The 18490-nt window shown below is 46.9% G+C and overlaps 1 protein-coding gene across 1 annotated transcript; it reads left to right on the top strand.

The window, feature by feature from the left end:
* Positions 1 to 237: 237 nt before the first annotated feature.
* On the top strand, positions 238 to 17656 carry LOC311109892 (obscurin-like protein 1; the record flags this gene model as incomplete). Its single annotated transcript, XM_084152909.1, has 24 exons — positions 238 to 1549; positions 3696 to 3965; positions 4209 to 4469; positions 4790 to 5095; positions 5227 to 5493; positions 5699 to 5974; positions 6994 to 7108; positions 7393 to 7553; positions 7722 to 7994; positions 8205 to 8480; positions 8852 to 9127; positions 9339 to 9614; positions 9866 to 10141; positions 10622 to 10891; positions 11176 to 11442; positions 11684 to 11953; positions 12208 to 12474; positions 12893 to 13159; positions 14935 to 15047; positions 15215 to 15371; positions 15673 to 15834; positions 16007 to 16111; positions 16305 to 16571; positions 16826 to 17656. 24 exons carry the CDS (start codon positions 238 to 240, stop codon positions 17101 to 17103), a joined length of 6768 nt encoding a protein of 2255 aa, XP_084009035.1. The 3' UTR covers positions 17104 to 17656.
* Positions 17657 to 18490: the final 834 nt, after the last annotated feature.

The following is an 18490-nucleotide window of genomic DNA, read 5'->3' as shown; positions in this document are numbered from 1 at the left end:
TATCACACCCCCCCGGGCCTTATTGCTTAATTACGTATATAAGGCATCACTAAATACTGTGTGAGAGTTATGTAGTAACTGTATTATTAATGTACTATGACTCATATCTTCTCTCCAGATTGATATGCGGTAGAGACGATCGTGTGACACAATCAACAAGAGACTCCTACTACAGACTCAATTTGTTTTGCCCATCAGCGTGAGAAGAAGGGATTGAGACAGACACAGGAAGCCAACATGGACATATTCGGTGGTGCCCCCCGTGTGCTGGGCTACTCGCGCCCCGTGGTGGCACAGTGTGGCACGGACGCCGTCCTGCAATGCAAGATCGGCGGGGACCCTTGTCCTGAGGTGGTCTGGGAGAAGAAGAACGTACAGATCCTGTCGGAGGGACGCTACAGGCTGTCGGAGGAGGGCAAGGCCTACTTCCTACACATCACTGGGGTCAGGCTGGAGGACGCAGGCCAGTATATCTGCAAGGCCAGTAACAGCGTGGGTGAGACGTGCGCACCTGCCACACTGAAGGTGGAGGGGGACAGTCAGGAGCCAGAAGGGATACAGAAACAGACCTGGCTGGAGAATGGAGCGTTAGGGGGGCAACGGAATGCAGAGTTTAAAAGGCAACAGAGCAGCGAGTTGGAGGGGCAACAGAACCAGAATGGGGAATATAGACGGCAAGAGAACAGGGAGTACGGAGGGCAACAGAATGGGGATGTAGAGCAGCGGAACGGAGAGGTAGATCAACAGAATGGAGAGGTAGATCAACAGAATGGAGCGGTAGAGAAAGAAAATGGAGAGGTGAGTGAGCGGGGGAAAAAGAAGCAGCGCTATGAAGAGGAGCCCCTGCTGTCAGATGACAGACCTCACTTCCTCATCAAGCCGCTCTCCCTGAGGGTGGACCGGGGCGAGGACGCAGCCTTCTCCTGTAAGCTGTCTGGTAACCCTCTGCCCCAGGTGGTGTGGGAGAAGGACGGGAAGAAGCTGAGCGACATCTTCGAGAGCGCCCACTTCAACGTCAGCAGCCAGGACGGAGGCTGGTTCCAGCTGAAGATCTTCCGGACGCGGATGCCCGACGGGGGTGTCTACACCTGCAGAGCCCATAACAACCAAGGTGGGGCGCTGGCGGGCGCAGTGCTGCTTGTGGAGCCCGTCCCGGAACGGCAGGAGAGCGGGGCGTCCACGTCAAATGGGTACAGCAACGGGCAGACATCACCTCGTAGTATGAGGCACAGGATGGGGAGACACGGTTCGTCGAGACTGCCGGACGAGCCCAATCTGAACTCGTCCAATGTGAAGAAGTTTACGGTGTCGGAGGGGAAACATGCTAAGTTCCGCTGCTTCGTGACGGGGAAACCTAAGCCTGAGATCATCTGGAAGAAAGACGGAGTGCCCCTAGAGGCTGGGAGGCGTCACCTTCTGTTTGAGGATAGAGAGGGCTACTACACGCTCAAAGTGATGTACTGTAAACATCAGGATACAGGGCTCTACGTGTGTGCTGCATCCAACGCTCTGGGACACACCCTCAGCTCTGTTTACCTGACTGTCAAAGGTAGGCCTTGAGCAGTGTGTCATGACTTCTCTTTTCTTTTATTTCTTTCCTTCTTAATTTCTCTTCCTTCTTACAGATGTAGGATCTTTATTTGAGCCAGTTTCCTGCAGCAACAATTGTGGATTATAATTAATGGACATTTTTGTAGGTCTTGATACCTTTTTCATAAGGGAAAATCAAGTTTTGAATTTCAAAGTGGAAATTACAAACTTCAGAAGCCTTTTTAAACCATTGCCGGAAAGTTCTTCTGCAACAGGGTGATCAAATGAAGATCCTACATCTGTACCATAATTATTTCCTTCCTTTCTTTCCTTACTTCATTCCTTCGCCATGATGATCAACAATCAGGTTGGATTGAAACGATGAAAGCATGCGCTCACCCCCCTAATTTGATCGTCGTTTTGAAGAAATAACATTGCTAGTCAGGAACATACTTACTTACTTCATAGGAATGCCATGGAGAGAGTTAGATCTTCAGCTGTCACAACTAATTGCTCTATAGAGAGTTCAGTAGATTATGGAAATGCATTGCTAAAAGATCACAGTTGAGTCACGCACGTAATTGGTAATTGTTTAGTCATCATTATAGGATAATCCCAGGGTGATCCAGCCATAGCACAGCACACTGAGTTAGCTGGCCACATAAGTTAAATGGCATCTGTCTCGTCTAGGCATCCACATCCCTAATCTACCATGGAGTTATTGCCATAGAGTCTTGATTAATGGAGATTAACAGGGGTCTTCCTACCCCTACCTCCCTCTTCCTACCACTACTTCCCCCCTCCCCCTAGCTTCCCTTCTCTCCCTACCTCCTGCATGTCTCCCCTGCCCACCCCACTGCCTCCATGTGTCCCTACCTCCCCCCTAGTCTCTTCCCTCCTCCCCCTAACTTCCCTTCTCCCCCTACCTTCTGCATGTCTCCCCTGCCCACCCCACTGCCTCCATGTGTCCCTACCTCCCCCCTAGTCTCTTCCCCCCTCCCCCCTAACTTTCCTTCTCCCCCTACCTCCTGCATGTCTCCCCTGCCCACCCCACTGCCTCCATGTGTCCCTATATTTAGAGGCTGAATTATGAGCTGGGGTATGTGTCCTGTATGTGTCCTGAATACAGATTTTCTGCAGTGTTGTTGACCATGTTGACCACGGCCAAAGTCACAGCAATTCCGATAGATTGGAAGAAATAACCTTAAAAGTTTACTATAAATGTAGTTGAAATACTGTATGTTGAAATCCTGTAATAAATCATAGCATAAGTCATACCGTAGCTCATGAAATGTGTTATACCTTGATCCAAATTCAACCAATGATTGGAATGACTTAAAATGTGCCTAAAGCACTGTAAAAACAACCTAGAAATGTGCCTAAAGCACTGTAAAAACAACCTAAAATGTGCATTAAGCACTGTAAAAACAACCTAAAATGTGCCTAAAGCACTGTAAAAACAACCTAAAATGTGCATTAAGCACTGTAAAAACAACCTAAAATGTGCCTAAAGCACTGTAAAAACAACCTAGAAATGTGCCTAAAGCACTGTAAAAACAACCTAAAATGTGCATTAAGCACTGTAAAAATAACCTAAAATGTGCCTAAAGCACTGTAAAAACAACCTAAAATGTGCATTAAGCACTGTAAAAACAACCTAAAATGTGCCTAAAGCACTGTAAAAACAACCTAGAAATGTGCCTAAAGCACTGTAAAAACAACCTAAAATGTGCCTAAAGCACTGTAAAAACAACCTAAAATGTGCCTAAAGCACTGTAAAAACAACCTAAAATGTGCCTAAAGCACTGTAAAAACAACCTAAAATTTGCATTAAGCACTGTAAACAACCTAAAATGTGCATTAAGCACTGTAAAAACAACCTAAAATGTGCCTAAAGCACTGTAAAAACAACCTAAAATGTGCCTAAAGCACTGTAAAAACAACCTAAAATGTGCCTAAAGCACTGTAAAAACAACCTAAAACGTGCATTAAGCACTGTAAAAACAACCTAAAATGTGCATTAAGCACTGTAAAAACAACCTAAAATGTGCCTAAAGCACTGTAAAAACACTACACAGAGACATAGTGCAATATGTTTTCCAGACAGTGTATAAACCAATCCATTTCACAACCAACTCACTACTTCCCTTTCCACCTGTGTGCAGCTCCAGCGGTGCGGTTCAGGCGGTCGCTGCAAGACGTGGAGGTGAGAGAGAGGGGCATGGCCGTGTTGGAGTGTGAGGTACCTAATGAGGGCATCCCTACTGCCTGGTACCTGGAGGACCAGAGACTGCAGCCAGGGGGTAAATACGCCATAGAGCAGAAAGGAACCAGACACAGGCTCACTATTCGAGATGTAGGAGCGGACGACGATGGGGTCTATCTCTGTGAGATGCCTGACGGAGGGAAGAGTATCGCTGAGCTGGCCGTCAAAGGTAGGTAGACATCTTATAGTATGGAAGAAGTATGGTAGTGTCTCATTCACTCATTTAATACAGTCTAGGAAATACATCTTTGAGCATCAGAACTATTGAAACAATGTTATTCCAAAATGTTGTTTCTTATGTTTTTCAATGTTTTCAAGTTATTTTCTATGAATCATACCAAACCCAATTATTTTGCTCCAGGATTTACAGCCATACAGTACATGACCCTCTACTCTCTTTTCTCATCCCCAGGTACAATTGTTAAAAAACTTCCTCGAAAACTAGACGTGTTGGAGGGGGAGAACGCAGCGTTCTGTGTGGAGGTAGAGGAGGAGGACATGGATGTCCACTGGTTCAAAGACGGGCTGAAGCTACGCGAGAGCCACCAGACTATTCTCAAGTCCTTTGGTAAAACCCACATTCTGGTGTTCGTCAACGTCTGCCACGGGGACACTGGGGTCGTGACCTTCGTTGTGGGAAGATCCAAGACCTCGTCCCGGCTCAGAGTCAAAGGTAAGGTGGATGTCGACAAAAGTGACCCATGGACCCTTAACATAGGGACTTTCCAAATCAAATCAAAGTTTAATCGTCATGTACATATTATTATTATTATTATTATTATATTACACAGTTTACAGTGAACTTTTTATTTATTTACCCATGTAGATCCAAAAGGACTAGAACGGCAGTATGGTGGAAACCCCAGTTATATTGTGCAACATAATCCTAATGTAGCTGCTCGAGACTAACAAACGTACGACTGACTACAAGCATTATGGCAACCGTTACTCACCTACTTTGTACCTTTACCCCTGTTTCGGCTTTCTCCCCAGCTGCCAGACACAGCCCTCCCATCTGTCCAGTGGGGGTGGAGATGGATGTGGACAGGCCTAACAGTGTGCTCCTCTCCTGGGAGCCAGCCCCCACCAGCCAGACCACCACACGCTCCGTCTATGTCCTGGAGAGACAGGAGGTGGGATCACAGGAGTGGCTGAGGTGTGCGACCTCCGACACGGCGACCTCTGCAGAGGTCATGGGCGACAGTGTGCCGTGCGAGGGCGACTACCGCTTCCGTGTCTGCTGCATCAATAAGTATGGTCGTAGTGGACACGTGGAGTTCCCTAAAGCCGTCCATCTTGGTGAGCGCTGAATTTGAGAGAAATCATGTTTATGTGATCTGGGATGAAAGACTGTCATGCACCATGGTATTTGTGTACCCTCATTGGACGTGCACTACTTTTGAACTGTCACCACCCCCTCCCTCCCCTAGTGCCAGGTCCCAAGATCAGGACCCCTCTCCAGGGCTGTGAGGTGACGGAGGGGGAGGACGCCCTGTTCTCCATCGATCTGTCAGTGATGGTGACGGGCACCTGGTTCCTGAACAGTACCCAACTACAGGACAGCCAACGCTACTCTATCCAACAGGCCAAGACACAGCACTCCCTGGTCATCCACAGCGCCAGGGTGGAAGACCATTTGGCAGAGGTCACCTTCATCGCCAACGGAGTCAGAGACTCAGCGGTTCTCAAGGTTCAAGGTAGGTGTTGGAGAATGGTGGACTGTAAAGAGAAATAACATGAAAATGGCGTCAAGTTAGACAATCTGTATTCGGGAGGCCTTATAACTAGGACTGTTTTAACATTTACATTAGGATTTTTTGTACTGTAATGATATGCAATTACATGATATTACAATACTGAATACTGCTTGAGCATCTTTTTCGGGTAATGATTCCATTCCAGCTGCGGTGGTGAAGTTCAGCCCAATATCAGAGTCAGACAGTAACAAGAGGGTGGAGACTGGTGACCCTGTGGTCCTGTACTGTGAGGTGTCCCACCCCTCAGCCAGGGTAAGCTGGTTCAAGGATGGGGTGGAGCTACAGGTGACAGACGGCCTCAACATCCAATCAGAAGGCAATATGAGGAGGATCGTTGTCCAGTTGGCTGAGTTCACAGACTCTGGTGTGTACACATGCGAGACGATGGGTGATGTCATCAAATTCAACGTGGAGGTTGAAGGTGAGTTGCTGTATGTCATGTTTGGTCGTCATGGAGATCATTAACATGCACTCTCAACCAGAAATGTTACATTTTCCACATAAACATCAACCTTCTATACTGGAGGTTTTTCATAAGTTTGACCATCTCTTTAAATTCACAACACAACCCAATAAGGTTTTAATTTCACATGAATTTATTCAACCATGGCTATGATGTCACACTGATTCATGCTGATTCATGCTGACGATCACGCAAGCTAACTGAGCATCCCATATCTGCCACCTTAACCAATCACCCATAACACCCTTAGCTGCGCGAGCCATGTTCTCCCACCTCCCTGAAGAAGGGAGGACCAAGGCCGTTGAGGCTGGCGAGCCCATCGTTCTCCACTGTGACCTATCAGACCCATATGCCCAGGTCTACTGGTACAAAGATGGTGAGCAGATCTTCAACCTGCCTGGTGTAGACTTTCAGGAGGATGGGCGTACAAGGACGTTGATTATCCAATCGGCTGACTTCTCCCACTCGGGCGTTTACACGTGTCGGACAGCTGATGATGTCAGTGTGTTTCAGGTGGAGGTCAAAGGTGAACAACGGAGATTGCTGTTTTGTGTTTCCTCCGTTTCCTCGGAGGGAATCCTAATACTGTGCTGTACTTCCTCTCTGCCGGCTAGTCATCTTCTGTTGTTGTTGTTATTGACAGGATTATCTTGGTCCTGTAACCCAGTGTGGTGTCTTCTGTTCTAAAACGAATGCAAGTTTGAAAATGTTCTCTGAGTCTTTCTCTAACCTGTTTTTCACCCCCCTTTCTTTCCTCTCACTCACTGTCCTAATCTTTCTCTATGTGTATCTGAACAAACCTCTGGAAGAGCATGCTTAGTTTGATCACACTGTAGCAAAACATTCCACTACTCACTCCAACTCCTCCAATCCAGCAAGCCTCCTCATCCAAACCACAACCAACGCTAACCATGACCATCCAAACTCTCCAGGTAGCTCACCACCTCCCTCTCCCCCTCTCTCTCTCCCCCTACCAGGTCCCCCTGTGCAGTTCAGTGAGATCCCTGAGGAGGATCTCCAAAAGTCTGCTATGGAGCTGGATGCTGTGGTGCTCACCTGTGAGGTTTCCAGAGAGGACGCCAATGCTACCTGGTACACAGCTAACATACACACCGCTAGGAAACACAAACTGGATGTCATTATCCTTTGTGATTTGGAGTCATTTCTGCTTAGACTATCGTTCATTTAGTGGGATCTGATCATGTTCAGACTGTAAAAAATCTAAGTATGCTTATTACGAAGTTTCAAAAAATTGCTAGAGCCGTGTTGGCCAGTGTGGGTTCAGGCTTTTGTTCCAGCCAAGCAGCATCATACCTGATTCAACTAATCAGGAATGCTGAAGGATCATTGTCCTGTCCGTCATGACCTTACTCCAGGTATAAGGATGGGGTTGAGGTCCAGGCCAGTGATAACATCACCATACAAACTGAGGGCACCATGAGGAGACTGATCATCCGTTGTGCTGAGACCTCAGACGCAGGGACATACAGCTGTCAATCAGGAGACAACAGCCTCTCATTCACTGTCAACATCAAAGGTAGGTACTGTACACTAGCCCAACTGTTTTCATGTCATGTAGCCGGTGAAGTTGGCTCCATTGCATTGAGCAAAAACGAGACTTTGATGATGATGCAAACCTCAATTCTCCTATCCTGGTGGTAGAATATGCTCATCCATATACTCCTTTTTCCTTCCTGAAACCAAGAGCCTCCAGTGATGATCGTGGAGCCCAAGGAGGACGTGGTTATGGAGGGTCACATCTCTGAGCAGGTGGTGCTGCAGTGTGAGCTGTCCCGCTCCAGCGGTGAGGTCCACTGGTTTAAGGACGGCCTTCAGGTCCTGGAGACGGAGAACGTCCAGCTGACGTCCGAGGGACCGTACAGGAGGCTGACCGTGCTCTGCGGCTCGGCAGAAGATTCCGGAGAGTACGTCTGCGACACGGATGGAGACTCTGTGTTCTTCCAGGTCACCATCACAGGTAAAATAATCCAAGGTTCCATACCTGGTTCATTTGTTGTGAGTGGTAGTATATTCATTTTTTGGGATCTACTACTAAATCAATCCCCCTTATAAGAAGACAACTATTTAATTGACCTTTTTTACACTATTATACTATTTCATTATCAACCTTCTATTTAAATGTAACAAAATGCTTCCTTTTAAATCCAAGTTTTTCTCTCTTTCTCAGAGCCTCCGGTGCGAATCGTCTCCCCCACTGAGTCTGAGCTGGAGCTGACCAGCCTGACCTCTGAGAGGCTGGAGCTCAGCTGTGAGATCTCCCAGCCCGATGCCCAGGTACGGTGGTACCGAGACGGGCTGGAGGTGGAGCAGAGTGCCTCTCTCATCCTGGAGGTCCAGGGAGCCCACAGGAAACTGGTCATCCCCACGACCACTGTGGAGGACACAGGAGAGTATGTGTGTGACACAGAGGATAACTCGGTCACATGGCTGGTCACTATTACAGGTATGTATGTACAGTATGAAAAATGTATGCACTCACTAACTGTAAGTCGCTCTGGATAAGAGCGTCTGCTAAATGACTCAAATGTAAATGTAAATGCAAATGTAAATGTATGTGGTCAGTGAACTAACTCTGTTGAGCATAAGAGGTTTAGCTATGTCAGGGTCATGTATTTCAATCTTTGATTTTGTATTTTTCATCTGTCAGATGAATGGATATAATTTTATTAATATAACTGTTCACAATGATTTCCTATAAATACAGGAAGTTAGATTGTTGTTTTGATGTATTGCTTTCTGCTGTCTGCTAATTTCCCATATTGCAATATTCTGGTCAAATAATAGAAATTAACCATATAAATCCCCTCCTCGCAGAGCCTCCTGTGAAGCTGGCCCGCCCTGAGACAATGTCTGACGTAATGGACTGTTTCTCTGGAGACCCCATCGTCCTGGAGATTGAGGTGTCACGGTTCAACGCTGAGGTGATCTGGATGAAGGATGGAGGAGAGGTGGAAGAGAGCAGTGATGTCTCCATCACTGAGGACGGACTCATCCGCCGCCTCACCATCCGCACACCCGCCCCAGGGGATTCTGGGAAATACACCTGTCTTGCCTCAGATGACCTTATCGACTTCCAGGTCAAGGTGTCAGGTAAGAGATGGAGGTGAATTAAGCATTATACATCTACCAAATGTTGGTACTTTCTTTTCACACAATTCCATTTCAATTCAATCAGGAGATTATAAAAAATTCTAATACAAAAATTGAAAAACAGATTAAGAAGAGAAGAGATTATTTAATGTCCTAAATTGACTGAATTATATTGGAATTGACTCTCCAATTGTGAACATTCTCCCGCCAGAGCCCTCAGTGAAGATCGTGAATAGGTCAGAGGTGAAGACAGAGGTCAAGTCCCTGCTCTCTGATGACATCGAGCTTGAGTGTGAACTCTCCCTGGCCAATGCCGTTGCTAAGTGGTACAAAGATGGCCGCCGGTTAAATACGGACGAGAGGTTCTGTGAGGAGGAAGAAGGGGCGTTCCGGTCTCTAGTGATCCTTAACGCTGAGCTGGAAGATTCCGGAGACTACTTCCTGGATGCCGGAGATGACAACATCACCTTCCATGTCACTGTGCAAGGTAAAGAATCACTTTGTCACAAATCAACTCCTATCTGCTATCCCCTAACCCTTAACCCCTACCCCCTACCCCTATGTACTTGTAGAGATCTTAGAGGATTGCATATGTGTAAAACTAAGCAATATAGTGAAAATAATTCATCCTAGCCTTTCAGAGGGCAAGGTGGATCTGTTGACATTTTGATAATACCTATGAAATCTGCATCTGATTTAAATCAACAAAAAAACGTAAGTCTCTTCCTCCTTCTCCAGAGCCTCCAGTGACCATCCTGGGGAACTCTGAGGACGCAGACTACCAGGAGATGGTTGCCGGGGACGACCTGATCCTGGCCTGTGAGGTGTCCCGGGCCAATGCCCCTGTCCAGTGGTACTGTAATGACAGACAGCTGACTAGCGATGACCGGACCTACATCGAGAGCTACGGCACGCTGAGGAAACTCATCCTCTCTGACGTCCTGCCCTCCGACTCTGGGAAGTACATGTGTGATGCTATCGATGACAAGATGGTCACCATGGTGAAGATCCAAGGTAATTGGCTGGGCTATATGGACAAAGGGGTGTTTACAGTCTTACAGATGTAGAATCTTAATTTGAGCCAGTGTGCTACAGCAGGAAAATAATCTGCAGATACAGGAAATGTGAATTATTATGTGGATTATAATTCATTGATTTTTTTGTTGTAGGAGTTGATACATGTTTCGGTAGGGTAAATCAAGTCTGACATTTTAAAGTGGAAATTACACACTTTAGAAGCCTTTTGTGTAGGAAAACAAAAGAGTGATCAAATTAAGATCCTAAATCTGTAGTCGAAACGAGGCCATGTCTACAGTAGAATAAACTTTAATTTTAAAATGTATACTATATACTATAGGATGTGAACCTTTTCTTTTACACCTTCTCTCATTCTTTAATTTCTCTCTCTTCCCTCTCTCGCTCTCTCTCGCGCTCTCGCTTTCTCTCTCTCTTTTGCTCTCTCTCTCGCTCTCTCTCTCGCTCTCTCTCTCCCAGACTCACCCGTCACCTTCGTAAACAAACAGGCAGTGAACATCATCACGGGTTACGAGGCAGAGAGCGTGACGCTGATGGGGGTCGTGTCTAAGGAGAACGCTCCCGTTCGCTGGCTCAAGGACTGGACGCCCGTCATAGGGGACCGCTTCCACACGGGGGTCGACGGCGCCACCCGGTTCCTCACCATTGACCCGCTGAGACGGTCGGACAGCGGAGAGTACACCGTAGACGCCAACACAGACGAGATGCATTTCAGTCTGCTAGTCAAAGGTTTTTAACCTCCATGTTCCCATTCTGTCTTTATCTAAGTAGCTGTACATTAGGGGGGAGGACTGTATTTCTTTAACCAACAGAGCTTAATATGATGCTATAAGCCAAATCCCAATAAGAAAAGGTGACAGAAAAAAGTTGTTGTGAATGACAAGCTGTTGTGAATGACTAAAGCAAGTCTTGTAAAGCACTGTGGGGTTGAAAGAATGCACTATGAATGGGGTTTCAGAGGGCGATAGAAGGTATCACCAATCTTAACACCTCTCTCTCACTTGTGGTCTCAGAGATGAGGGTGAAGTTTGCCAGGCCGCTCCACGACACCGTGGCCCATGCGGACGGCATGGTGACCATACGCTGTGAGGTGTGTAAGCCCAAGGCGGATGTCCAGTGGCTGAAGGACGGCGTGGAGATCGTCCCCGGCCGGAGGTTCACCATCCGGGCCGACGGCGTGGAACGCAGCCTGACCATCCACAGGCTGACCAGGGAGGACACGGGGGAGTACGCCTGCGAGTCCAAGGACGACCGCACCGCCGCCAGGCTCAGAGTCGAGAGTAAGTAGTACAGCCCTCAAAATGGGTGCAGGTTTTGGTTCCAGCCCAGCAATAATACCCTTGATTCATGTCATCAACAAACCGTCGAGCCCTTCATTAGCTGAATCAGGTGTGTTTGTGTGCTGTCAGCCACCTGATAATCTCTCACACTCTTTCTTTCTTTCCTTCTCTCCCTCCCCTCTTTGCTCTATCCCTCCATTCCCCCTCCTCTTCCTCCCCCTCTCTCCCCTCCTCCCCCCAGTGCCCCGCGTGGTAGAGTTCTTGACAGAGCTCCACAACACCATGGTGTTAGAGGGAGAGGACGCCACCTTTAAGTGCGTGGTGTCGCCAGAGGACGTGCAGCTGGTGTGGGTGATGGACGGAGAGCCCATCGTCATGGGCGACCGTTTCCAGGCGACGCAGAACGGCCTGTGTCACACCCTGGTGATCAAGAACTGTCAGATCCTGGACTCCTCTAAGATCACAGTGGAGGCTGAGGGGAACGAGTCTAAGGCCACCCTCAAAGTACAGGGTGAGTCCACGGCAGACCTGGGTCAAATACATATGGCAAATACTTTCAAATGCACTTGTTTAGGTTGACCTGAGTGTCAGATGGGAGCAGGCAACTCTCACAAGGTTGTTGTTGTAAATGAGAAAGTGTTCTCAGTCAACATTCTTACTTAAATTACTCAAACAAAGCCTAAGGAAGTGGATTACCATACAAATGTGTATTTTTAGTGAACCATTCCTTAAACAGTCATGTTTTGTCCTTCCTGTGTTGTCCAGAAGCTCAGGTGATCTTCACTACGAAGATGGATGCGGTGATGGCTGAGGAGTACGGAGACGCTACCATGGAAACAGAGGTCAGTCTGGACACAGGCGAGGTCCAGTGGATGAGGCAGGGAGTGGTCATCCAGCCAGGACCCCGACACACCCTGGGCCAGAGCGGACGCAAACGCAGCCTGACCATCTGCAACCTCAACCTCTCTGACCGCGGAACCTACCGCTGTGAAACCCTGCACGACCGCACGCAAGTCAAACTCAACGTGGAGCGTAAGGCAATGTGCAAACACGATGCCATACTTACTAATATTAATATGATTTCATCAGTTAGAGTAATGAACCAAAGTATTCAACACTAGGGCAATGTCCTGTTATGCAATATCTGATAAAACAATAGCTTGAGTCCTGGATTCTATTTGTAACTTCTTTGCCTTTAAATATAGTAGCTGTCAACAACAGCTAAAATGAATGTTGGCCTTCACTATCATGTATGGTGCTGCCAGCCGTCAGACACTAAAATAACCATGGGTAAAGCTCTGTGGGTGAGAGATGGATGATGGTGATGAAGTGTTGGTATGTCATCTTACAATAGTAACCTATAGACTATAGAGGGATGCTGTGGCAAAAATGGCTCCTGGCTTTAGGTATGTTATCTTTTAACCATCTGTCAATGTCTCTACCTCTACAGCCCGTAAGATCGCCATCCGCAAGGGTCTGGTGGAGACGGAGACGTTTGAGCGGGAGACGGCCTCCTTCGAGGTGGAGCTGTCTCACACTGATGTGGAGGGCATCTGGCAGAAGGACGGCATCCGGGTCAAACCCAGCAACCACTGGCGGGTGAGCTGCAACGGGCTGGTCCACGGCCTCACCCTGTCCAACCTTACCCTGGAGGACACGGGCACCATCGTCTTCTCTGCAGAGGGACTCCGGACCTCTGCCAGGCTCACTGTCAAAGGTGAGGTATCATCATCATCAGCAGCAATCAATCAATTTATAAAGCCCTTTTTACATCAGCAGATGTCACAAATCAAACCGAACCTAAAACCCAAAACAGCAAGCAATGCATATGTAGAAGCACGGTGTCCAGGAAAAACTCCCTAGAAAGATAGGAACCTAGGAAGAAACCTAGAGAGGAATCAGGCTCTGAGGGGTGTCCTCTTCTGGCAGTGCCGGGTGGAGATTATAAGAGTACATGGCCATTAAGGACAGATCGTTCTTCAAGATGTTCAAACGTTCATAGATTTTTACATTTACATTTACGTCATTTAGCAGACGCTCTTATCCAGAGCAACTTACAAATTGGTGCATCCAACTTATGATAGGCATTTTTTAATGGGGGGGGGGGGGGGGGGGGGGGGGTAGAAGGATTACTTTTATACTATTCCAGGTATTCTTTAAAGAGGTAGGGTTTCAAGTGTCTCCAGAAGGTGGTCAGTGACTCTGCTGTCCTGGCGTCGTGGGGGAGCTTGTTCCACCATTGGGGTGCCAGAGCAGCGAATAGCTTTGACTGGGCTGAGCGGGAACTGTGCTTCCATAGAGTTAGGGGGGCTAGCAGGCCAGAGGTTGATGAACATAGTGCCCTCGTTTGGGTGTAGGGTCTGATCAGAGCCTGAAGGTAAGGAGGTGCTGTTCCCCTCACAGCTCCGTAGGCAAGCACCATGGTCTTGTAGTAGATGCGAGCCTCAACTGGAAGCCAGTGGAGTGTGCGGAGGAGCGGGGTGACATGAGAGAACTTGGGAAGGTTGAACACCAGACGGGCTGCAGCGTTCTGGATAAGTTGTAAGGGTTTAATGGCACAGGCAGGGAGCCCAGCCAACAGCGAGTTGCAGTAATCCAGACGGGAGATGACAAGTGCCTGGATTAGGACCTGTGCCGCTTTCTGTGTAAGGTAGGGTCGTACTCTGCAAATGTTGTAGAGCATGAACCTGCAGGATCGGGTCACCGCTTTGATGTTAGCGGAGAACGACAGGGTGTTGTCCAGGGTCATGCCAAGGTTCTTTGCACTCTGGGAGGAGGACACAATGGAGTTGTCAACCGTGATGGCAAGATCATGGAGCGGGCAGTCCTTCCCCGGGAGGAAGAGCAGCTCCGTCTTGTCGAGGTTCAGCTTGAGGTGGTGATCCGACATCCACACTGATATGTCTGCCAGACATGCAGAGATGCGATTCGCCACCTGGTTATCAGAAGGGGGAAAGGAGAAAATGTATTGTGTGTCGTCTGCGTAGCAATGATAGGAGAGACCATGTGAGGATATGACAGAGCCAAGTGACTTGGTGTATAGAGAGAATAGGAGAGGGCCTAGAATTGAGCCCTGGGGGACACCAGTGGTGAGAGCACGTGGTGCGGAGACAGATTCTCGCCACGCCACCTGGTAGGAGCGACCTGTCAGGTAGGACGCAATCCAAGAGTGAGCAGCGCCGGAGATTGACCAGCAGGGTCAAATAATAATCACAGTGGTTGTATAGGGTGCAACAGGTCAGGGCCTCAGGAGTAAATGTCAGTTGGCTTTTCATAGGCGAGCATTCAGAGGTCGAGACAACATGTGTGGTAGAGAGAGAGAGTGGGAGGGAGAGAGGGAGAGGGAGAGGGAGAGAGAGGGTCGAGGGTCGAGAACATCATCATGATTATCCAGTTATACAGGGTCTCTAACCCTGGAGATCTGTGGCTGGATTGGATGTTATAGTATAGAATGTTTCTTAATATTTCTTCCATGTTGTTGTTCTTTCCCAGAGACTCCAGTGACTATCATGAAGAAGCTGGTAGACATGAGACTGGAGCAGGGCTCTCCTGCCACATTGGAGTGTGAGTTGTCCAGACAGAACGTGGAGGTCAGGTGGCTGAAGGTAATAGATATACAACCAATTGTCATATTTGTGTCAGTAGTGTATTACCATGTTATATAGAAATGGGACAGACAGGAAGTAAACAGTTCGATCTCATTAAATGTGTGTTGTCTATCCCTGAGAATACAGTAATAATGTCTGTCCCCTGTCTTTCGTCTTGACTGTAGAATGGGACAGAGCTGAAGCCAGGGAAGACCCAGTACCGTATTTACTCCATGGGGAGGAAGAGGTTCTGTCAACTGCTGCAGTGTAGTCTCTCTGATGCAGGCACCTACACCTGTGACGTAGGAGACATCAATACATCCTGTAACCTGGAGGTCTATGGTAATATACTGTACACTCTCCTTATCAAAGAACAGTCTTCATTTAAAGTGCATGTAAAACATCTCAGTACTCTCACCAACATTACTCTTCATGGACCTCTAGTGTTCAGTTATAGTGCTACATTTTGACTGGAAGGCTGAAACAGGCCACCACAGCCAACCTTGTACTGTATGCTACTGCCACCTAAAGGTCATGGCTGTCTGACTAATGCTCTTACATTGTTGGCACGGTTACACGTGCACACTGTTACTAGTGTCAATGTTCCTATGTGTTGAACCAATCTTGCAATCTCCCTCCACAGAGCCTGAACTGGAGGTGCTACATGGGCTGGAGGACCTGTATGTCCAGGAGGACCAGAACGCTGTGTTCATGTGTGAAGTGTCCATTGAGGACGTGACTGGAGAGTGGTACAAGGATGGACACAAGATACGACCCACTAGCACCATCAAGATACGCACAGAGGGTTAGTGATACATCAGTCAATCAATCAATTAATTCATCAATCCATCAAACTTCATGATTGCATTGAAGAATTTGTTCTTAATTGGCCTGCCTGGTAAAGGTAAAATAAAACATATAATAAATAAACATTGAAATTCTGTGCATTCATTGAAAGTTTGTGTTTCTTCCTTCAGGGACCAAACACTTCCTTCTGATGTGCAGCGTTAAAGCTGAGGATTCTGGGAAGATCCGCTTTGTGGCCAAACAGACAGAATCAACAGCCTACCTAGAGGTGGAAGGTAGGGCTTTACCTACTGGGCTGCAGGTCTACCTTACCTATCTCTGTGTGATGTTCCAGCTGATCCAACATCAGTTCTTATAAGCAGACAGAAACCCAAACCTCTGTTGTGGGTGACAGAACTCCATGTGTCCATGATCTGACCTCAAATCAGTTCTCTTCACTGAAATATATTTTCTTATCTTTTCTCACAGAGGCCCCTGTGTCTATCGTGAAGCCTCTGCGAGACCGGACGGCTCTGGAGAAGCACCGCGTGATTCTGGACTGCAACGTGTCCACGCCGCGCTGTGAGGTCACATGGTACAGAGGCAAGGCAGAGCTGGTGTCTTCTGATAGGCTAGAGATCCACAGCGACGGCTGCTACCATAAACTGACCATCCACGAGGCGACTGTAGAGGACGAGGGTACCTATAGTATAGAGGTTGGGGAGCACACGTCCACAGCCCAACTCCTGGTGGAAGGTGAGTGGATGGTGGTTTCTTGTGAAACAAGATGTCTGTATTGACATATTGTTGCTGTTTTTTGGGGCTCTTTCTTTTTTTGACTTACCCCTCTGTCACTTTATTCCTCTCCATCTTTCACCTTACCTTTTCACATTTCTCTCTCACCCTCACACACGTAGAATGATGTTCCTAACCTTTTGTGGAAAAAGTGACCCATCTCTTTTAACCCTCCTTCCCACTCCCCCTCTCTCTCCATCGCCTTGCCTCTCCAGCCCAGTCCCTGTTGATAGAGACAGAGCTGGAGGATGTGGAGGTGACAGCTCCTGACCAGGCCTGTTTCCAGTGTGAGGTGTCCGTGGCCATCAGCAGGCCCCCAGTGTGGACTCTGAATGGGGAGACCATCCAGTCCAGCCCCGAGGTCCGCTTAGAGAACCATGGAACCGTCCACAAACTGACCCTGAAAAAGACCAGACCCGACATGAGCGGGACGGTTACCTTCGCCATGGGAAAGGCCAAGAGCAGAGCCAAACTGAACGTGATGTGGAAGTAGAGGCAAGAAAGGGGGAGAGAATGGGATGTCTGGATTCTGTTATGGTCAGGAATCAAACGTCTGTGACTGTTTTAGGGTTTGAAGGTACTATATAGGAATGCCATCGATCTAAACTAGTAAAGCTGTATGTAATGAGCGAGACAGAAAAGTGGAATGTGATGATGAAATGTGGTACTTAGGCCCCAAACAACTGTTTCAGGATCAGTTTAGATGTTTTACTCATAATGGTTGGGGTTATGAGCAAAGCTTATCTTCAGTCAGTTGTAAAGGGCAGAAAGTAACCTTGGAGAGAAATGTTAAGGGTGGATTCCAGTCAAGTCAAAGGTCAAATCGGTATGCAACCCTCTTGGGTGTTTGAAGGTGCTATAATGGTTTATAATGGTGGGTATGAATGCCTGTGTGTATGGATAGAAAGAAATTGTACACGTCTGTTACATTTATTTGGAAAATATATTGGATTGGAAAATAACATTTTAGTTCTATAATTAAGGAACAATAAACGTTTCTAAAGATGTAGTAATATTTTCCCTATGGTCATTAAATACTGACATCCATAGTTTGAATGAAGGGTTTTATCCAATAAAACTGTAAGACAATATCTTAGGATAGAGCTTAAAAATATATTGTTACTTCTGAATATGCTTCAATGTCAAATCTAGGCTTTTTGTATTGCTGAGGATAGAGTACCTGAACACAAAAGCACTTGCACTGGTTATTCAATTATGTTGGATTTATGGAAGATATCATAATTAAACAGTTCAATACAATTTGGTATGATAAAAAGACGTGTCACAAACTAAGTTACAGCTATTCAATCATAAGTCACATTAATAACCCATAATATATTAATTTCATTTTTGTTTGCTTTATTACAGTGCAAAACAAAATATACATATATGTGTATAATATATGCATATATTATTTCATGTGTTTCAATACAGGAAAAAGAGGTACAGTAATAGGTAAAGGTCCCCATGGAGATAGAAAGCTCTCTTTTCCAAAGCACTGTGAATGACTAGGAAATAGCCCCACAGCTGTTGAAAGGGACTTGATCTACGGCGGTTGCAGTAAATATCCCTACTGAGTTTTTATGACAGAAATCATGCCTTGAGATACACAACAAATCCTTTATAATGTGTGTAAATCATATCTAGAGGTCATGTTATCTAGATGTCTGGGGGTGGCTTGTATTTCAAACCAGGATTCGCCCAGTTCCTATTGGGTGTGTGTGTGTACAGTAAAGATGCCAAATCTAAAAAGGTATTTTCTGGTATTCCTTAGCCATTAATGCATTGTTAAAGAGAGCACCTGCAACATTCTGGATTTGTACTACAGTGATTTCTGTTCCTCCTTTGGATAACACTAACAAAAGGCCAACCCACCTGCC

This window comes from Coregonus lavaretus, assembly GCF_964263955.1.
Source record: "Coregonus lavaretus genome assembly, chromosome: 35".
NCBI classification, from domain to species: domain Eukaryota; kingdom Metazoa; phylum Chordata; class Actinopteri; order Salmoniformes; family Salmonidae; genus Coregonus; species Coregonus lavaretus.
Note: the sequence above shows the minus strand (reverse complement) of the source record. Positions and strands in the feature narration are given on the sequence as shown.